The sequence below is a fragment of the Ostrea edulis genome, chromosome 2 (genome assembly GCF_947568905.1).
Source record: "Ostrea edulis chromosome 2, xbOstEdul1.1, whole genome shotgun sequence".
Taxonomy (NCBI): Eukaryota; Metazoa; Mollusca; class Bivalvia; order Ostreida; family Ostreidae; genus Ostrea; species Ostrea edulis.
Window position 1 is genome coordinate 66,049,477 of NC_079165.1, and position 23,861 is coordinate 66,073,337.

At 33.0% G+C, this 23,861-nt stretch overlaps 1 protein-coding gene across 5 annotated transcripts in view; it reads left to right on the plus strand.

Annotated features, from left to right (window-relative positions):
• Positions 1–23,861, plus strand: part of LOC125678948 (alpha-1,6-mannosylglycoprotein 6-beta-N-acetylglucosaminyltransferase A-like) — a 69,517-nt gene that overhangs the window by 3,306 nt on the left and 42,350 nt on the right. For 2 of the 5 annotated variants that reach the window (XM_048917771.2, XM_048917772.2), the window contains exons 2-6: positions 3,787–3,886; positions 9,645–9,824; positions 16,904–17,003; positions 18,284–18,445; positions 19,030–19,086. In XM_048917771.2, coding sequence (XP_048773728.2) covers positions 9,678–9,824; positions 16,904–17,003; positions 18,284–18,445; positions 19,030–19,086 — 466 coding nt within the window. In that variant the 5' untranslated portion in view covers positions 3,787–3,886; positions 9,645–9,677. Of the gene's footprint in view, positions 1–3,786; positions 9,491–9,644; positions 9,825–16,903; positions 17,004–18,283; positions 18,446–19,029; positions 19,087–23,861 lie in introns of all 5 variants that reach the window. The other 3 variants (XM_048917773.2, XM_056156944.1, XM_056156943.1) reach the window with 2 other exon arrangements.

The window sequence follows — 23,861 nt, forward strand, 5'->3', positions numbered from 1 at the left end:
AAAATCAGTAGTGTAAATTTTTGATCATGAACCATATTATACTGGATTTATGTCTCATTCAATGCTGTCAAGATGACCAATTAAGATATGTGATAGAAAATGTCTAGGTTGATTGGCAGATTGATATTTGCATTTTGAAGTGCATCATATTTGACAATGTGATTTAAATATGCATGTATAGCATTGTTAAGGACCTCACATTTAAATTGTATTAATAGATTTGGACAGAAATGGTAGGAAAATGCTTGTGAGATTTATGAATCTTTATTGTTTTTGCTTTCCTATTATAACCAATCCTATTTTTTTCTAAACACATGTACCTGGTATTAGATTTTCAGGTAGTTTGACATTCTTTTTCCGGCTTCACCACTAAAAATTAGCATTTTTTGAGGTGTCTTTCTGTCTTGCCATCCATCTATCTGTTACACCTTAGAATATTGCAACTTTAGGAGATAGAACTGTTTGAAAAATTATCTGAAAAGTTGACATTTTTGACAATTTTTAAGGAAAATATAAAATGTCATAAACTTTGTGGCATCATATTTGAAAATATGAATAACTTTTGATGAAAATAAGTTTAGATTTTACAGAACATTGAAATTATTGAATTTCAGAGAACTCAAACGATGTTTTAAGTTAGGGCTGGAATTGACTGTTATTACATGCAGTTCTGTAATATCGGTGGACCTATTGTTACATATATACACAATCGATGATTACAAATTAGTATATACCTATAATAGTTCCCCAATTTGTGGATTCACTGAGGTTTTCCATGTAATTTCTGAGATATTGTATACAACTACAGATGAGATAAGTCCCATGTCACGGTAGAACATTGGCACATTAAAGAATCCAGGTCCTTGTCTATCACAGCCCTGAACACTGTGCATAGTAATTGCATGGTTAAAAATTTGTACCATATGGTTCACCCACAGGGGCTAAGCCTGTTTTGACCCGAAACTCATTGTAACCATAAATATAGATTTATGGTTACAATGAGTTTCGGGTCAAAACGGGCTTAGCCCCTGTGAGTTCACCTATATAAAGTGATTGCAGATGATTGTCCCAGCCATTGGTGAAAGGTTCCTTTAAAATGTAACAAGTAAGCAAAAGTTAAACGTGAATTCATATACTTTCACTATCAGGATATGGGATCAAGTCATCTAACTACAAGATATACAGATATCGAAGTTTCCTGTTAACATTTCTGGCTACTTCCTTAAAAAATAAGGAAGTTTGAGATATTATCATGAATATGTGTGATATATAATGATTATCACGCCTCAGACAAAATTGTTGAAATCTAATTGGTCAGATCTTGGAAAGTATCATGCAAGAAAAATCCGTATTGAGTGAGTAATATATTGTTGAGTTTGACTTGCAGCCATGAAAAAATTGGCGAAGCTATAAGTTGTATGATATAGACCCGCACATATACAGTTACAGTTAGAGGTCTTCGACGTGATAAATTCGTTACACAGTTAGTTAGTAACCTATCTGATACAGAAAAATACATTGTGTGAAAATAAAATCAGCATCGGGCGAGGCGAACAGGTTTTCTTTTCACACAAAGGTGTATTTTTCCGTATCAGGTCACTAACTAAAGTTCTGTGTAACTAATAGTATCATCTCATGACCTGGTTACAGCTATAATAGTGTACATATGTATCCAGACCTGTGGGTTCAACATTGATATTATGTGTGTGTATATATATATATATATATATATATATATATCTCCTTTTTTGAACTTCTTTATAAACTGTCTTACTGTTATGCCCTCTGGGCCCAAAATTGGAATAAACTTATCTATATATAGTCTAGTAATTGCCTCATCATTTGAGATGCGATATTTGATACCTGCAGGGCGATGACTATACATATGATATTTCCACAGATATTAAAATTTGATGGAATCTTTGTTGTTAAACAGGTGAAGATAATTCTTTTGTATCAGTTGATTGTACAGCAGAAGTAGGAGATTTTTCTGTTTATTTCAGATTATACCCATAAATCATGATCATTCATTGAATGTGACGTACTAGCAGCTGATATCTTTCTTACTGCAGAGACCACTCACTGCATGACATATCGATGACATATTTTAAAAACGTTCCTCATTTACATGTACTTGCAAAATTAACATTATTTATGTAGAGTAGATGTACCTAGCACATATTACCGATAACCCCCGTACATGGCAGATACACATTTCTATGCATTTCTATGTTGAAGATTTATTTCAAGTCTAAAACTAAGGGTTGTATGATATTCAACAATAGGGAAAAATCAGCAAATACGAAAGTAAACTTCTTAATAAAATTTATGGTATTAGTATTATATTTTTATTTAGATTGAATTTGACATCACATCAATATCCTGCATTAGTTTGCTGTTAATTATATTGTGCCATTGTTGTATAGTTGGGTGAAAAATCGTAAAATCAGATTAATTAGGTTTTGATAACAAAAGTGGATATTGTTGTTTGTATTGCAGTTAATAAAAAAAATGTTAATTTTTGGAAAATGATGCCGATTGTTATCACTGGCTTACGAAACCGTTCATTGTAGTATTGTATAAATGTTATAAAGGTGTTCTGTTTTATTCTGTTCCATACTTTGGTGATTAAAAAGAGAGGAAGTTCTCATTTTCATTGGAAACTTTACACAATTTGACCCATCTTTTCTTATTAGAATTTCTGTAATGGCATTTTATCATGACTTTGACAATTTAATTGTCCCATTATAATAAATGGTCTATGACATTGGGACAAAAAAATATACTTATTTTTGTGATAGTAGTTGGACTCTGTCTCAAGTTCACAATAAATCAACAGAAGTATGAGAACACAAACATTGTACAAACTAGCCACTATATCTATGGCAACAGAATTATCTCTGGAATATCTTGTTTCATAAAAAGTGTTCCCACAACATTTTCCATATTTGATAACATTGTTCTGATTTTATCATCTGATATCACCATTTCATATCTAGAAGAAGCTTGAAATACAGCTTTCAAGATGAATTTCCACAGCATTACTCAGTGTTTGTTGCCATGGCAACAGAAATAATTTTTTGAATGTCCTTTTTAGAAACTTCACAGTCTAACCTTTCAGAAAATATTTACTTAAAATTATCATAGGTAAATAACACCAAAACTACATAGAAAATGAAATATTATATGTTGTTAATTTACAGAAAACATGCTAATTACTCTGAAATATTATATGTTGTTAATTTACAGAAAACATGCTAATTACTCAGAAATATTATATGTTGTTATTTTACAGAAAACATGCTAATTACTCTTTGTAAGCTGCGTTAAATGAATGTTGTACAGACTTCTGTTGAAAATATGAGCCTCAGTCAAATGGCTGATTAGTCAGAGATTAAATTACATTCAAGTGTAAAAGATTAAAATTATTTTTGATTTTTTTTTAAATACATGATGTAACATTTTATAGTATTGTTAATCAGATATCAGTTTGATATTTTTAAAAATTTAACCATATAGTCTTGCATATACATGAGACCTGAGATCTACATGTGAATGGTGTCAAGTGTTAATCAGCAATCCTTGGATCTTTCATGGTATTTAGGAAGAAGGAATGGGTTTTTTACCCGTATTAAGAATTGATGATCCAATCTTATTAAGGCATCGTTGGCAGTGGAATCCTCCTTTTCACACCTAAAGTTTGTCTTGTGAATGTTTGATGAGTGGTACTGACGTTTCCCCTTTAGAAACTGATGTAAATGAATTGATTTTTACCTGTCTTTGCAGGAAAATACAATTTGAAGTGATCTAGAACCAGGCAGTAGCTGGGGACTGGTGATCTACATGTAACTGTAGAACGGCTAGGTTTTAACGACGTCACAGAGAGGTAAGATTATACAAGGGGGGGGGGGGGGGGGTGTGTGTTATATGTCAAGTGCCTGCATGCACTGGGATTGAAAAAAATTGAGAAACATGCAAGTGTTTTATATGCTCCAAACCTTATTGTGGTGATGATTGCATGGGAAAAGTTTGTTATCGAATGATAGTTTTTGAAAGAGATCGAGCAAAAAGAACATTTTGAGGTGTAATGAATTGAGAGGATATTGTTTCAATATTTTTAGGTGACATAGATTATAAGTTTCAGGACACCTGCACTCCTGGGATCTTGAGAATTAAGATCAGGGCAAAAACTATCAAAATTGACCAATTTTCAAAAATTTTCTTCTCTACAATCTCACATCTGTTGAAAAAAAACCCAGTCACATAGAGCAGGAAGGCCTCTGCCAAAATTGTTTTAATTTCATGATCCTTGGGGTAGAGATTCTGAGTACAATGCACTCACTCCTGGGCCAAACTTTACATAAAGTATTTATTTGTAAAACATTTGAATAACATCTTCATTAGTGCTATTAGTACTGAATAGATATGTTTAAGGATATGCGGGACGATGATCACGTGATGGTTGCGAATTTATTATAAATTTAGAACCGGACGCAGCATAGTTAAAGCTTCCCGAGAAAAATCACAATGCTGTGCAGACACACTATATGACGTCATAATAAAAAAGTACGTCACGACGTTGTATCGCGGGGAAAATGTCATCATATTTTGTCGTAATTTGCTACCGCTGTCAAGTGTCATGTGTAAATCTGTTGATTGAATTCTTGTCTAATGATAAATTTTATTTTATTTCGTAGTGATGACAAGTCTCTTTTTCACATACATTGCATATATTATATATATGTATAGTATGCGCCACAGTAATTTTGATAGTATAGCCTATAAGTCACCGAAATCGCTCCTACATGCACATGCAATTTGCATCTCTAGGCATTTACAAAAAGAAAATCAACCATCTGTAAACAATGCTTCAGTGCAAGTGTAAGATGATGATCGTTTGTTGATATTTACTATGATAGTGTGAAACTAGAACTGGACACACATTTCTCCGAATCTTGCTTGGGAAACTTACGAACTATTCAGGTGCTTTTATAATAGATCCTTGTTTGCGAAAAATACCCCCCCCCCCCTTATAATGACAATCATTACTTTTTGTCAAATATTAACGTCCATACTAGGAATGTTTAATTTTTGCAAGCATTTTCATGTAAATATAAGTACACTTTATCTCTCAAACTATTTCATATTCCAAATTATTTTTACTAACTTTACGAAACACTGCTGTGGAAATGGTAACTAATGTAAAAAAAAAAATACGACACACGTCGGAATGTATGCGAGAAGCAGAAGTGTGAAAAAGAAAAAGGTGCAAAGTCACAACATGTGCGATACATAAATACCTTGAAAAATAGCATGGAGATGATCGAGTCAAGTGACATTAGCTACCATGGCCGCGGAAATGCTGTTGATCTTGTAAAGGAAGTAGTAGCTCATATTGATGTTAACTAGACCTAACCCGTGGTTTGAAAGAAGACGTATTGTTTAGAGCTAGACTAGACGTTTTGTTCGAAGTCATATGTTTAATATATACATGTATATCTTAAAAAATTAAATTTTAATTTGTTTTCATTAACTCAATTTTTGTTCCATAATCATGAAAATTCTAAATATTTCTGAATCAATAGGTTCAAAACAAATATAGTTTCTAACAATGTATTCCAAAACAGGCACGAAGAATTAGGCTACCCCCCCCCCCCTCCCCCAGTCTTTGACAATGAGCTTTTTTTTGTAGTGCAAATAAATTGAGACTGTCCCATCCCCCATTACTTTTAACAGTAGTTGTACATGAAAAGAATATAAGCTTGAAAGTTATTAATAACAAATATTTCGCCAAGCCTAACCCCAAGTGAACATATCAATGTATAACTTCAAGGACGCCTACCTCAAAATCAAGATTAGCTTCACCCCTTCATATTTCTACAGGAAGTTAGGTATATGAATAGCTTTTAATTGCAGTGTTTGCAAAAAAATTCATTGACAAGTTTTTGAGCAGTGCTTCACTTAGTATCTGGACTACCCTGTTTTTGAGTACCAATTTCCACCCCAAATCCTTAAATTTTCCCAATTTCTTATTATATGGTTATGTTTAAGCATGTTATTATTATATATTTTGCATATATTCTAAAGATTATTGTAAAAGATATAGATAAAAATTCCATCAAATTATTTGTTTTGAATTGAAAATCGGAATGATCTTGTAAAATTCACAATTTTCGAAAAGGGGGGTAATTCAAAGCTTATTATCTCCCTTGTATACCTAGAAAGTTACCATGAAATTTATACACATTGTACAGGACATCCTGATGGTGCTTCATGAAAAAAAGAAGAAATATTCAGTGACGAGTTATTTTTGGCCACATAGCTGCAATAATGTAGCCCTCTCTGATTTTTTTTTTTTTTTTTTTTTTTTTTAGGGAGAGGGCTACAACTCCTTAGGATCTCTGTAATGGTGCAAATGCGGGAGTGATTCACTCCCGCAACATTTGCGCTCATTCTAAACATTTCCTGACTTTCTTTACGTAAATAAAATGATATTCTAAGTTTCTTAGTCAATATATAAATTTACAACCTGCAACTTTAGATTTGTGAGGCTCTATTCTACCGTTTTCAGCAATTTCGATAAATTCCAATTTCTCGATTCATATTTGTGAGCCATGTTTGATGTACTGAAGTTTCAACTTCCGGTTGTCAAGTCATTTGCATATGCCATATAAGGTAGTATTTACATCAATGGACAAGTATGGAGGCGAAAACTATTTCGTCGGTATTGAAAAGGTTTGAATTTAATATCAAGTTAAAAGCCGAACAGCAGAGTGTAAATTCTTTCTGCAACAATATCATTTTCCTTTCTTTGTCGAAGTGGCTCGAGTAACTACATTTTCGCGCTGATTGTCAATGTTTAGGCTTTTCATTAGATCCACCTACGAGATCTCGCGATAACAAGCATGGCGGAGCAGACGAAGAATTTTGCATGCTGTACATTATATTTAATGAAAAACACCTTTATTAGACATGCCTGAGCACAAAGTTTGTACTCCTTTTGGTGTAAACAACATTTGGGACTAATACACAGAGTTTATTATCGGTTATCATTAAAATTATTTTGCACCATTACGGAGATCCTATGGAATTGTAGCCCTATCCCGAAAACGTCAGTATAAAAAAAAAATTGGATAGGGCTACATTATTGCAGCTATTGGCCACATTGTCCCGCATGTCCTTTTAAAGGAACAGGTAGTCCTTTTACCAAAACTGTAAATTTCATGATCCCAGGAGTAGAGGATTTGGTACCAAGGTGGGGCCAAAAAGGTCATAGTGGTTAAACGACTTTATCATTTAACTAATGATTATTGGCACCTTGCATTACTTAGAAATGCAGAGTAGGAAAATTATAGATTTCATAGCCCTTAGGGCAAGTGATAGTTTTAACTTAATAATCAGGTGACCGATAAGGCCTGTGGGCCTCTTGTTATTTTAGACAGCTAGATACAAGGGTTGATCCAAATGTTTGTGGAATTTCTCTATAACTTTTTATGCCTCACCATGAATATTGCCAGAGCATATAGTGTTTGTCATATCCATCTTCCATCCTTCTGTCCATCCTTCTGTCCTTCCATCTGTCCATTCATCACTTTTTGTGTTTAGCTTAGTTTCAAAGAAACTACATTGTATTCCAGATATTTTTATCAAACTGTATATGCTGATACATATTGGTAACATTTATTCAAATGCATCAGTATTTTTATACCTTGACATTTCCTTTGACCTTGACCTCACTTTTCCATAGTTGGTGTTTTGTTCAGTTTCAAAGCAACTGTTGAAAATATTTTTATGAGAACTCTTACATTGGTACATACATTATGTATTAGTTGTAGCTATTCAACTGTGTCATTATTTTCTGACCTTGAAATTCCCTGTGACCTTGACCTCACTATTCCCTATTTGGTGGTTAGCTCAGTTTCAAAGCAATTAATGAAGGATTAGGTATTCTCATTTCTTCGTGTAATTGTATCAAGAAAATACCATTACATATATTTATTTACAGAATTCTGAAAGAAAGTTTTCAAAAATTCAAATCCCTATTATTAGCAAAACAACCTAAAATGACATACCAGTGTTACTTATTGGTGAGATTTTCAAAGTGATTAACTATATGAGACAGCTTTCAAAAAGTCTACTTGTTCTCACTTACACAAAAATTTAAAAATCAAGACCGATTTATGGTTCTACTTTAAATTTGGCCTTTTGCAATGAACTGATGCAACTACAGGCCCTTCTTATTATTCTATCTTATTACTCTGACCATAGTATAGTCACGGTTAGTTACAAAGGAATAAATACCAATTAAACTGTTTTTATTATCTTAACATTTAAATACATTTTTGTGAAGATGCATGAAATGATATGAGAGATCATCTGTAAATTTGCAACACACAGAGAAAATGTATTTAAAACACCATATTGCTGACACGTGTACATATTCGGGATAAATCAACAGAGTGGTTTCAAATATGTGGTTGATATTGTTGATGAAAATGGTATTAAACCCATTGAATGGTTTTACAATAATCTTAGAATAAAAAAGGTTTGATTTAACGCAAAGTTCAAAATCCTAAAATGTGATAGTTGGCATCCTTGAGTGCATGAATTCATGAGAGAAAAAATGGGTGAAATGTAATATGAAACCAAAATTATGTCTTAATATCAATTGATTGAACTATGATAAAACATTGAGTGCAAGTTCCATTGATTTTACTGATAAATATTAACATTCGATTTTGTGATTTATAACATCATTAGAGGGCATTAAAATTTGATCAATTATTTAATTTTGTAAAATTCTTGGAAACACCCTGACTCAGCTGCATAAATTGATAACAGAGGCAAGACGAAACGATAGTAAGCAACTCATGTTCAAGTGAACAACAGATTCAAGAAGGGAAGAAGTTTAGTGGAGGATGAAAAGATGTGTGACTGAGAGTGTTCATGGACTTGGTCCACTGACGCACTGTGTGGAATATTGTTGCTGAAATCTGGAGCTTATATAGAACAGTGTAGTGCATTTCAAAATTCTATCTAATTATAAAGAACATTAATACGAGATGAGTGCTACACTTCTTTCTGAGGCAGAGATGGAGAAGAGGATCCAGTATTCTCGTAAGATTTTAAGACAAGGCTGCTGAATGTAACATGTTGTTTTAAATGTCACGTCACGTCAAAAACTCCCCCAGATTTCGCAACAATGTGTATTTTATGCTGTTGTATTATCACAAAGAATTTCTAGAAAAAAAGTTCCACAAACTTTTGGATCAACCCTTATGTATATGGAGTAATTTGTAGGAGTATAGCAAAGTCCTTTCAGGTTATGTAAAAATATTGATTTTCAAATATTTGAGGACAATATAGGCAATCCACTTGGTAGGGAATCCACTTAGTAGTGTCATAAATTGTCATTATATTGATTCATTCTATTGTTTATACATTGATCGAGTGAAAAAAAAAGAAAAAAAGAAGGAGTATTGTGGTGAAGGTAATGTTTCAAAATCTCAGATTCTCCAAGGAGTTTATTTAATTTAGTTTATAGACAAATACTGGTCTTATAATGTATGTGGCTTTATGTAGTACTAATAAGTACTCTCTGCACTCAACTTTATTTTGTTTAATTTTCTTTCTCATTATTATAGATGCTGCACAGTAAAGTGTGAAGAGTTAAAGCAATGGTATCTCCATGGCGATTACGTATATTTCCCAACAGTCGGCAGCTCCTGGTGGTTGCCTGCATACTTTTTTTCTTCTGGTGTATGACTCTCTATCGGGTTTCCAATATCAGTCCTACCAGACAGAAAGAAAGCGAAGTACTGAAGGTGTGTGTTAGTATGTGTCCTCTAAATGGAGGCCTTAGCTTAATGTTGTAACTATTCACTTTAAGCATTACTTTCAGAATTTGTCTTGTATAGTTCAAATGAAATCTCTATACAAGAATGTACATTTTAGACAAATCTGTACCCCCACCTCATATTGGTTTTAAAATGGATCTGAAAATTCTGTAAATATTCTCTTAAAATTTTAGAATAAATTTTAGAGTTCTGTTTTCATTATTAACTTCCAGAAAAGTTCTCCTGGCCTGAAGGTTATAAAACTTTTTGAGCAGGCTTTAATACTCAAACTCGAACTCCCTGCTCTAAATCATACTCATACTTTTAAGTCAAGGTTATAAAACTTTTATAAAACCATTTCTCATGCTCAAATGAAGTACATGCTAGAGATTTTTCGAGTATGCTTTGAGCTTTAATGCTCAGAGTTGTACTCAATCAAATATGGCTGAGTTTGAGTATGGTAAAAGTTTTATAACCTCCAGGCCTGACTATTTATGAAATTCTACTACATTGAAAGATGATGACTTTTTAAAGGTGATTTTGAAATAACATGCATTTTGAGAAAATTGCCTCAAAAAGATTTTTTTAACAGTGAGCTTGAAGTCATTTGGACAAGATGAAGTATGATAAATGAGTGGGTTTTTTGTTATTCTTTATTGAAACTTCTACTGTGTGTATATATGGTCAAAGCAACAATAGTTAGAAAATAAACAGGAGCTATTAGAAAGTAAACAAGAGTTATTGAAATTTTACAGATATTGATTTATCCTGCCCTTAACTTAAACACCTCAGGTGTTGTTAAAGTTTAGAGATCTATGTCAATAAAACTATAATTAGATAATGTAAGTGAAGAGAAATAAGTGTAATTTTATTGTAATTTCATTGAACAAATTTAAAAAGCCCAGATATAGTGTGCATTGTTGAAATACTGCAACAAATGGGAAGCATCATTGTTTTCTAAAACTCCAGGGTGATTAAATATTTAGATAAGACTGATCATGAGATATATATGTATTTGAATGCTTATACATGTACAGTACAATTATTCAAATTGACATTTTCTAGGTCAATATGATGCTTTAGCTATCTGAGAAGTACAAAATTCACTGAATCCAGAGGGTACTTCGAGGGTATACTAACTAAAGCAATTGCTTCATTGTGTGAGTGAATAATTCAGAATATTGAAACTGGCTGCTAGAACCTACAAAATACCTGGTCGGCCATCTAATGCTGATCAAATTGCCAATTTATTTTTGACCCAGTGTTGGAGAAATCAAATTTTATAATTACCTCGAAGACACATGCAAGTTAATATAACATTCTAGTTTTCCTAGGTTGTTGGATCTCAGCCAATTGGAAAGGATATAATAAATGTGTTATTACTTTAGAGAGTCGGATCACTCCAAGTTGACAGGCGCATATCATAAGATCAAACGAGACACGAAGTGTCGAGTAGCATCGGTCAACTCAACGTGATCCAACTCTTCGCGTCGAGTTTGATCTATCTGATGATCTGCGCCTGTTAATAAGATGCGATCCAATTCTTTGGAAAATTACTTTATATCTTTTTTATTTTTTATATACCCTTGTCTTCAAGTTGACCAGCATGAATGATCAGATTAAACAAGGCACGAAAGTGTCAAGTTTGGTGTGATGATCTGCACCTGTCAACAAGATGCGATCCAACTTTTTGGATCAAGTTACATATGTACTGTTAGTAAGGTTAAATTATATTCCCCTATGTATATTTAGAAACACATTTATTTAAGCAATGAATTATTATATTTTGAAAGATATAATCTCATAACTGCAATGATGTGTGCATACAAACTGAATAACGCGCATTATTAATGCAATTACTGAATGAAGAATTGTTGAAAAATCCCGCACTTGGATTAATTTCTTGTGTTTGTTTGGTGATATTAACCACATTAGAGGTAATATCATCTTCTCTAGGCATCGAATTTGTGTGGCCAAGCACAGGAACTGGTAATTTTGTCTGTTATAATGATAGTAGGGGTATCAAAACATGGATTATTGATGAGTTTATAATATATGTATGTATTTGACATGAAGTTTTATAAGTCAAATTTCATTTCAATTTTGAGAGCTTTCACGGTTTTGGGATATAAGGCCAAAAATAAAAATTGATTTGTTTGATGTACTCCGACCGACCCGTGAAAATTGCCCATACCCAATCATTTTTTTCAGTACTTTTAATTTTTAAATTTTTTTAAAATTTGGTTTCCAGGGAAATAGACATTGTTTCATTTTAAAGGTTTATATTCTCTAAGAAATTTTTTTGATGAATGTTTTATAGCAATAATTATTAAATCTGTCTTGTCCAATGTTTAATGAAAACATCAATAAATTTCTAAGTCTGCGTTTTATGACAATAATCAATTTTTTCGATACTGCCAAAAAAACCAAAAAAAACCCCAAAAAAATACCTACCTACTTACCCACCTTGAAAAATGTGGGTCAGAGTACATCAAACAAAAATATTTTTAATGGTGGCCTAAAGTGCAGATACATTTACTGTATCCACAAATTACAAAATCAGTGAGTTATACAATGTGGTAAACAAGCAACCAACATATTAGGACCTGCTTGTATTTGAAATTGATATCCTTTACTGCAGCTGTGTAAGTAATCAATAAATGATACATAAGTTTAATAATTTATATTTTTTCTCTCTTTATTTCATTCTTGATTTTTTGTTGTTGTATTTTCCAATGAAAGCAATATGTATCAGCAAGTGACTTTTCAATTTGATTTGAAAGCCTATAGTGACAAATAAAAGAAGTTAATTAGAAGCCTATAAAAAACACTAAGTCTAGATTGTATGTTAGTGTCATGGGGGGCATAAAAACAATGGAAGCATAGAGTACCTATAATTGTAAAAATTACTCCATGCTGCCATTATTTTAATACTATCATAATACATACAAACAAATTAGACTAAACATATATTCCTTAAGGATAGATCTTACCCCACAACAAAGTCCACCAAGCAAACAATCATATAAAGCATCAGTTTATAATATCAGCACTACTGTGTATATATATTTCTAATAGTGAGCACAGCAAGTGAGTGCAAAGTGCTGCAATTAGCTCTAATGACTAAAGTGCGCAAAAATGTAAGTGATGGAGCTGTACATTTGTCTGGATATTGTTTTGTCACCAATCCCAGATCTCATAAAGTCGCATCTTCTTGATCTTAATTTACGAATTTATGTATATTTATCTCAATTTCATCCTAGTCTTGTGTTCCCTACACAATGCAGTATGTGTGCCGCATTAATGTGTAATAAAATGTAAATACTGTGGCAAGACGATAGATGTGATCCATGTTTTGACGTCACAATACCTCCAGCAGTTGTGGATCTAAATTAGGAGTTGAAGGGTGAATTTATGCAATGCCATGGCAATGAAAATCAACGAAATTCATTATAGTAAATATTTCTTTGAAGATATCTGACATCAAATGATAAGGATCTACTTGATTCATTCTAGGTTTGTGAATGAATTTCAATGTATCATTACAACAATGAAAAAGGAGGGGAATCAAACATACAGAAATTTTCTTACCATTATGCAAATTGTGAAATATTTAATTGTGGTGTTTAAAAATTAAAATATGTCATTGCTACACTCTGTACATGAGATCAATATTTATGATAATCCCCGCCTTGCCATTAATTTATAGTGTTAATTTCATTATCCTATTGTGCAATTTTTATTACACCACAGATTTTTCCAGTTTTCTTTAAAATCACATACAGTAAAATATCTCTATCTCGAAGTCCGAGGGACCTCGAAAAAACTTCGAGATATCCGGGGGTTCGAGATATCCAAAATTGATCTTGGATATTTATTTTTGAAGGAGGATATTTGATGCATAGTATGGCATTTGCATTATAAACAAAAACCCCGTTGCCGTTTCTTATAGTTTAATACAAGTTGATAAATTAATATTGTGGAATTTCAAAGACAAACATTTCGTTTTTAGCTCTTCTGAGCCAAAGGCTCAAAGAGCTAATGCTATGGCCATTTGTGCGGTGTGCGTAAACTTTTTAGAAAAAGGGCTATAACTCAAGAACCCCTTGGCCAATTTTTTTCAAATTTGTTACAGGGTATTATTGGCCCAAGGGCTTTCATACATACTAAATAGAGGGATGTGACCCTTTAACAAGGGGAGATAATCAGGAAAATACAAACAAAAGTAGTGGTTGCTAAAAAATCTTCTTCTCAAGAACCACAGGGCAGATTATCACCAAACTTACACATAAAGATGAGGATATGTTGTAGATTAAAAATTGTTCAAGGCATTACCCTGGGGCAAAGGGCGTGGTCTCGAGGTCACTTCAAAGTTGACCTAAATTAAATTTTTTTTTAAATTCCTTAAATCTTAGATATTTTAGTCATTATAAGGACTAGGATCATCAAATTTTGACAGTTGATGCATCTTAGGACCTTGTGTCAAGTTGTCTCAAAAGTAGGTCACGGTGACCTACTTTTTGAATTTTGCAGGTATTTATTTTAAAATTAATTTTGATGCATATCTTGGACACTTTGAAGCCTATGATCATCAAAACTTGTCAGTTGGTGGATCATGGGACCTTGAAATGCGTCAACTGAAAAATAGGTCACTGTGACCTACTTTCTGAATTTTATGGCTTATCATTTATAGATATATTTTAAGTTGTTATTTCAAATACCGAGAGGTTTAGAATCATCAAATCTTGTAAGTTGATGCATCTTGAGGCCTTGAAACATATTTATAAAAAAGTAGGTCACAGTGACCTACTTTTTGAATTTTGCAGATATTCAAATTTCACATTTTTCAATTTTAGATGCATATTTTGGGCACTGTAAAACCTAGGATCATCAAACTTTGTCAGTTGATGCGTCTTCAGTCTTCGGTTTGTGTCGACCAAAAAGTAGGTCACCGTGACCTACTTTTGGTATTTGACAGCTAAATTACTATATTTCAGACACTATTTGACCTACAATCATCAAACTTTGTCAGTTGATGCATCTTGAGTCTTCGGAGTGTATCGACCAAAAAGTAGGTCACTGTGACCTACTTTTGGCATTTGACAGTTATATTTATATATTTCAGTCACTAATTGACCTACAATCATCAAACTTTGACAGTTGATGCATCTTGAGTCAACGGAGTGTGTCGACCAAAAAGTAGGTCACCTTGACCTACTTTTGGAATTTGATGGCTATATTTATATATTTCAGATACTATTTGACCTACAGTCATCAAACTTTGTCAGTTGATGGGTCTTGCATGTTGGAAGGGTTTCGACCAAAAAGTAGGTCAACTTGACCTACTTTTGGAATTGGACACCTATATTTATATATTTCAGATACTATTTGACCTACAGTCATCAAACTTTGTCAGTTGATGCGTCTTGCATGTTCAAAGGGTGTTGACCAAAAAGGAGGTCACCTTGACCTACTTTTGGAATTGGACGGCTATATTTATATAATTCAGATACTATTTGACCTACAGTCATCAAACTTTGTCAGTTGTTGGGTCTTGCATGTTTGAAGGGTGTTGATGAAAAAGTAGGTCACCTTTCAGATACTATTTGACCTACAGTCATCAAACTTTGTCAGTTGATGGGTCTTGCATGTTCGGAGTTCGCTGACCAAAAAGTAGGTCACCATGACCTACGATTGGAATTTGACAGCTATATTTCAATATTCAGATACTAATTTGCTTAAAATCATCAAACTTTGTCAGTTGATATTTCTTGGGTTCTCAAAATGTGTAAACCAAAAAGTAGGTCACATTGACCTACTTTTTTTGAATTCTTAGGATTTAACTAAAGATTTAGAATACTAAGAGGCTAAGAATAGAAATGGTGGGGTTGTACAATTTATCAGAAGAGCGATTCTAGGCCCTTGGGCCTCTTGTTTAAATATATATAAACATCCAATTGAATTCACAATGTGTTTCAAAATTAAGATGATCGTGCCTGTATGCTTACTGTAAGTTTACTGATGTCCAGGCTCGACTGAGATGTAGTTATTGCATTGTAATGAAAGAACTTATCACGCAAGAAACAAAAAAGACGGATTTTAAAAAAACCCAAACTTTTAAATGTTTATTAAGGAAATTTTCATGTTTTCTCTGTACTAGTTTTAATGATGAAGCGTGTATTATTAAATGCATTATCATTATTAAGAACATTACCTTCAAGCGTACTTCGACGATTTTGGGCATTTATCTAACCCACATGTTAATGATAGAGTGTGTGTCTTTCAAAACACCATCCCTTGAATCGGGTATGTTAGTTCATAATTGGCGGTGAACTTTAGCCGTAATGTTGAAAGGCTTCACTAATCACCCAAGTTGTTGAACCATTTATTGCAACCTGAGTCTCCTCGGAAAAGGCGAGCATGGATTAGCGGTCTTTAATTATAATTGATGTAGCCGTGGGTGTGAATGTGTGACTTAACGACGGCAGGGATGGTAAGCAGAGTGGAAAATTGACTGCACTTCGAGATAAACCAGGTGAATTTAGGGTATGGGACCTTGAAAATACTTCGACATAAGCGGAGTATTCGAGATTACAGTGTTCGAAATATCAGAAGTTTTTTTAATCATTTAATATAGGGAAAACGGCCGGGACCGGCGGTCGACTTCGACTCAAGCGGGGTATTCGAGATAAACCATATTCGAGATACAGATATTTTACTGTATCTTAATCTTAATTCCATTGGTAGAGGCTATAATATGTCAGGCACGTATATATGGGGATCGATCGAAGGATGGAGGTTCTGAACCCACCTCCCATGGACTCGGTAGAAAATAAATATATTTGCCTATTTGTATGCGCTTCAACACATATGTTAGTCCATAGTTTCAATTGGACCCCTTAAAAATGCATGGGGTGGAACCCACTTCCATGGGGAACATTTCTTAATCGGCTCATATACATTAGCTGTGTTGGCTGTAACAGTATATGTAGCTTCATCAGCATAGTTATTTTCAGTGATGTATGCTTTCCTTGACCTTTATTATGTTTTAATTTTCTACATTGCAGAATGAAATAATCGGCTTAAGTGAGAAGTATGTCCGTGCTCTGTCGAGGGAGAACAATGATATAGTGGATGGACCGTATGCTGGGCGATTTACTGCTTATGGTACATACAGATACAATATTGAAGTATTTACATGTACTTAAATATGTATTAATAATTCCAATGCTATTTATTACAATTGTTTTGACAAAAATAAAGCTGAACAAGAGTTTATACATCAATAAATCCGAAAACGCGATGTATTCATACACGCCTGAAAACAAATAACATAGTGCGGGGAAACTATTCAAATTTTTGCAATTTTTGATAAAGTGAATGAATTTGAATTATAAGAATCAAACATTCTTTTTGAAGAATTTATCGATGTGTAAACTCCGGACATTTTACTCACAAACTTAACATAAAAGTGCTTCGCACTTTTATTCAGTTTGTGAGTAAAATGTCAGGAGTTTACACATCGATAAATTCTTCAAAAAGAATGTTTAATCCTATAATGAATCCCATTTTGAAGAAAGGAATTGTGTAATTTTCCTAGTAATTTTCATGAAACTGTTTCTTTTTCACATTACAAAGAGTGAAAACTGGAGAAAAAACCTTTATAATTTGGTCTTCTGTGGAGGCATCGACAGGAAAGAAAAGAAATATTTAAAATTCCCAAATATTATAGACTGGATCTTATGTCGTGTGTTATAAATGAAGGTAGATTTCTAGTGGTGAATTCCTTAGGTTTCTAATGGGATCTACAATTCTGTTGTTTGTACCACTATAGACGTAACATTATACCACTATAGACGTAACATTATACCACTGTAGGCGTAACATTATATCACGATAGACGTAACATTATACCACGATAGACGTAACATTGTACCACGATAGACGTAACATTGTACCACGATAGGCGTAACATTGTACCACGATAGACGTAACATTGTACCACGATAGACGTAACATTGTACCACGATAGACGTAACATTGTACCACGATAGACGTAACATTATACCACGATAGACGTAACATTATACCACGATAGGCGTAACATTATACCACGATAGACGTAACATTATACCACCTAGATAATGCAAGTCCGGCTGATAGAACTTAGTTTTTAACATGACACGGATACTGTAGATTCCCTATTTTACGCTATTACTTAATATCAAGAAATTCCTCATGGAATTCAAATAGCGTGAACATGAACTTGTGAGTGGTCTGTTGATCAAGAGTTTTTACATCTATTTCAGCAATAGAAAAATAAACAAGAGCAATTTTATTTTACGAGTGATGCTTCTTGCGAAATTACGCAATAATAAATCATGCGTACATTTAGGAATCTTCAATACACGTGGCAGAATGTTAAACTTTTATAAATGGTTTTACAGATCTGAAGAAAACAATGGCTGTTTTATTGGAAAGCATGCTGGAACGACTAAGTCGTTTGGAGGTGCAGGTTCACCAGGTGATAAACATGTCCAACTCCTCCATTGTCAATCTGACACGCCCCCTGTTGACTGACCAGACTGATGACTCTCTCCATGCTGAAGGTACGGGGTAAACAGCATAAGTGGCTTTTTTAATATTGCCACACAGTACATTTGAGTTACATACTGGTATATAGTTTTTTGAAAAGATAGACTTTTAATAAATTTTTAAATATAAAATTTTATGATGGATACCTGGCATACCTCCCAAAACCTAAAAGGAAATCACTAATTACATTTTTTCTAATGTGTGATATAAATACAAAGCAGGGGTATCCATTTTCTTTTTTCTAAGTGTTTCATGTTCAAATATTGGTTTTATATTTGTTCTCCAAAGAATATACACTCTGTCAGGAGAAAAAAATGTTTGGAAGGAACATCAGTCACTTGCAGAAAAAAAGCATGGCATGCAAACTTTCCATCCTAACTACAGACTATGTTGAATAATAGATGGCCAGAAATGATTTTGCATGTGTTCTTTAGATGCACAAGTTTTAGAACAATGCCATTTAACATCATGTTTTTAATTTTCAGAGGGGGGTGGATGGTGCATGATTCTGGTTAATTAGTCTATCAAAAAACTGATTTCTAGTGATTAATGTGATACCCCAATCAGTATCCAGCATCACAAAACTGGTTCATTGTAGGAACTACTGAGACATTGGGTGTCCCAGAACTCGTTAATAACAAGGAGAAGCAGCTAGGTATTGTGTGCTTTTAAAGAATACAATTAGAGCTAAGTTTTTTTCCCTTCTTGTCAATTAATTTGACATTAGATAAAATATAGACTCTATGCTTTAATAGATTGCCAAAGCACACTGCTTTCACCGTATGCCATTTTTGCCTCACCTACAGAGCAAGCATATAGTGATTGCTTTCCTGTCTGGGTGCCTGTCATAGGGCAATTGTTTTATGATTACACCATGCAGACAAAATCATCTTATGCCTTTCAGTACTCTGATGTCAGTGAAAGCTGTACATTGACTAGTTTTCAATATTAACTTAACAAATACAATGAATAGAAATTTAAGAAATACTGATTGCGTTTTCGTATATTTTACAGGATAACCTCCAAGGTTGAGAAATGTTGTTTTATATTTCAAACAACATTTTGAGACCAAGGGGGTTATCCTGCAACATACACTAAAACAAGAACTTTATTTCTATTCTACTACGGCTCAGAAATATACAGCAGATCGTTTTCCTATATAGCTACAAATTAGGTCACTGTGACATCATGGCAGTTTCCAAAACAGTCTAGATTCTACATTATTTTTTACTGACAAAAAGGGTGAGATGGGAGGGGTATTCTAAATCTATTTTGAAAAAAATATTTCAAGTATTTAGTTTGATGGTAAAGGAGTATATTAATTGCTTTGAATACAGTTCAAGAAAAACTTCTCTGTGCATTGCCATGTTTACATTCTCAGAATGCAGATGATTGGTTTATACTGAATGACAAATGTTTTTCAGTCATTTATGAATTTGTTTTACAACATGTATTGATTGATTTTTATGATTATAAAATTCAATCATCAGTCATCGACTTTATTGTTGCATTGATAGCAAACCTCGAAGTGCAAGCGAGATGTGTATCAATTTTCTCATCATCAATTGATACGTATGAAGGTTTATAGTAGAATAATGACTGCAGCATTCCTTTGATCTTTGCAATAACCCTGGTAGAATTCTACAGAATGACTCTTTGACTTGACATTTAATAGATGATTCAAATGATAGTAAGTCAAAAGTTTGGTTGTTTGGAGAAACAAACTAAGTAAATTTTTATAACCAATAATGTTTGTATTTTCAGCATGGATGTTTTTCTTGTTTGTCACTAATGGGATGGTAATGATTATGTAATGGAATTGGAAAAATCACTACTAACCTGACAAGTGTGTAAAAACTTATAACACATGTTTATTTACTAGCATGCACATTAAAGTCATGGAGAGGATTGACAGTACCGGTACTAGTAATGCTGTATATTAGTACCATTAGTGATAAAGCAAGAGTACTAGTTTATGGTAGCACTAAAATATAAAGTCTGTATTCATATCTGTTAATTATACATGACAACCAAACAGTGCATTGGCTCCGATTATGTTAGATTTAAGATACATTAAGATAAGTAGATGATATTATACATGTACAGTATACAGTTAAACATGCCTATAGTGAACATGTTTATAGTGAATTCAGGCTTATTGCGAAATGATACTTATTACCCCATGAGAGGAAAATAATGAAAATTGTATTGGATATAACAAAGTTTAGTTACATATATATTATTATACCTCTATTAATAATTCTCAAATCTGATTGGGAAGCCTTTAAAATTCAATAATGACTCCAAATTGCACTGTTTACTGTAATAATGACCTAAGAGTCACTGCATGTGCATGATATTGACTGGTCGTTATTATCAATAATGATCTCCAAATCACTGCATGTGCATAATATTGAACAGTCATTATCATTATGATATTGAACAGTCATTATTATTAATGACCGCTGAAATTGACCGCTAATGAATTTATAAGAAATTTCATTGTAAAAACAATGATTATGTCAAGTGAATCAAACCCCAATCTTAGGCAGACTTCCGATAGACAAATTCTGGTTATTCAGACACTACATCATCATTTTTTGTGCACAATTTGCGTCATGTCTGGATCTCTGTTGTAAACATGCAACTACATAGGAACAAGATAGTTTGAATATATGTATAAAAACGTTACATAGGTAGAACTTTTATCAGACGTAGAATTGTACTAATTTTTTGTAATAAACCAGTTTTTCATTTCTAAGACGAAAAGATTTTTTGAATTATCTTTTGAATTATAATTGGATGCACAATCACACATCCACAGTAGAGCTTGAAATGATCAACACGACATACAGATAGTGTAGAAATCTAAATGTGTGTTACAAATGCAGGATATATATCAGTTTGGGTTTCTTTCTATATCGGTATAATAAAACAATCACCTGTGATCAGTTCAACATGGAAAAATGAGAACCCTCGACCAGGTCCACTCGATGACCTGACCGCGGCGACTGCGTGACCTTGGCCAGGTCAGGTCACCTTGTGGACTGTTTTGCTGTCCCCAAAGGTTTGCTGTAAGTATGTTTTACTGTACAAAACATATCAGTACATGTTAAGTATATTGGCTTTTATTCTACCATATGGATGAGTTAGACCACTGGTTATGCTAACCAATAAGTATTTTTTTATGTCAGTTGTATCATCCAGAGTGTATTTTGTGTACTTGTTAAAGGACATCTATCATTATCAAAACAAAAATTTGTATTAAAAGGCTTTTGGCATTACTTAAACATAAACAATAAAACTTGAATCTAATCACAGGAAAGTGTTTTTATTGAGCCTTTTCCAGCCACAGGCAATTGCATCGCTTGGGGTCGAATTTACTATATAAAGAGTACTCTTTATATAGTAAATTCGACCCCCAAGCGATGCAATTGCCTGTGTTTCCAGCCAGTAATTTGGGATAACATTTGATGACGTCTAAGTGACATTCCTTCAAAATTTGCTAAATCAGCAGATGAGTTCTACATGTACTAATAATGAAAGTATTGTAAAACAGCAGCACTATCATTAGACTCTACAAACATAGATCAGCTTTATACTAATTTGATAGCTTATGAAATATTTACATTTCCAATGTTTTTGCCTTCGATATCTTTACAAATTGTAATGATGGCCATTTCCTCATGAATGTGATGAAATTGTGAACAATGCAAGACTGAATCTTGAGAAATATAGTACGTTGACTTTAACGGCCGGGTATTCCAATGGAAACGAAAGTAGAATGTAAATTTAAAAAATAAATTTCATTTTTGAAAATATGTGAGGGTATGCACTTCACACTGGTTTACTTTCCATGTAGCGCTAATGCACTTCATTAAGCAACCAGCATAACCATCACAGTTCATGCTGTCAGGTATTTTCAAAACTGAAATTTATTTCTTAATGTATGATTAAAAACAAATGAATACAAGGAAATGAAAGAGAAAATCAGTTGATCAGTGGAGATATAGACAGTGACTTTACACCAAGTATTCACTACAATAGCTGTGATTGCTCTCGTAAATAATTTATATCTGACCTGCATATAGATTAGAAACTACTTTATTGAATTTTTAATCTGTCTGTTTTCAACGCAATCTTAGTCAGATTGTGTACATGTATAAAACATCAACATTTTTAAGGAAACAAGCTGATGAATGTCTACAAATTTTGTGTCAGTATTTGGATGTAAATTTGGTAATTTGTCTGCTTATTCAAATTGATTTATTGTTATGCTGTTTTTTGTATTTTATTTTTTCCCCCAAGGATGTATGTGTGTTTTTGCAAATTATTAATAGAAATTGCAAATAGACATAAACATGTGAGAGATCGATAAAATGAAAATAAAAAAAGGATACTTTATCACAAATATCTGCGAGTTTATGGCATCTTTAATGAAGTCTTATAATCCATATATTTTTGATATATTTAATGTCACACACTAATGTAAGTACTATGAATGTTCATCAAAAAGTGTAATAGACATGATAGAAAAAAAGCACTCTTGAATTACTTTAAATAGTTAATTTCAATTTAAATGATATAGTCTAGACTATTAAATCAATCAAGGTATTACATTTATCAGGACATTGCACGGTCCAAATGAGAGACTTCATTTTGAATTTGCGTTAGCATTAGAGACTTGTTAGAAAATACTTCGATTTTGCATCTTACCTAGCTGTATTTCAAAAATATATAAGCATGCATGCACATGAATTTATCATGGTAGAATTTTTTTTCACCGATGAATCTTAGAAAAAAAAATGATTGAAAGTCCTTAAGGAATTTGACTAGTTTAGCAGTTTTGGTCAGTAGAATTTGACTAGTTTAGCAGTTTGGGTCAGTAGAATTTGATCTGGTGGTCAGTCACTGTTAGAGGGATATAAGAGTATTCTATGCAGTCTGAGGGTTTCCTCTCTGAAACATTTCATTATTTTCTACCTGAATATAAAATCTGGATCTTTTCTTCCATACCTAACCTCTCATACATGCTACCTTCTATTGTGTATTTCTTACTGTAGTGAGAATGTACAAGATGTATATAACATTACCAGACTTGTCTGATTATATGTAGAGGTACATTTACATACAAATTGTACATTTATTTATACACATCTCTCTACTCACATATAAAGATCTGTGTGCTCTAGCTTTTTGAGTGGTTTAATCTGAGTGGTTTAATCTGAGTAATTAAAGATGATTTACATGATCTTCATTTACTTTCTATTTTTCCATCTTTTCTCTGGGAGTCATGGTGTGGTGTGAGTGAGCTAACAGAATCACAAAATACTTGAAACTTTAAGGGAAAATCTCCAGATATATTTCTTTGTTATTTATTCAATTTACAGATAACCGTAAAGGAAAGTAAATGCAGATTGATACAAAAGA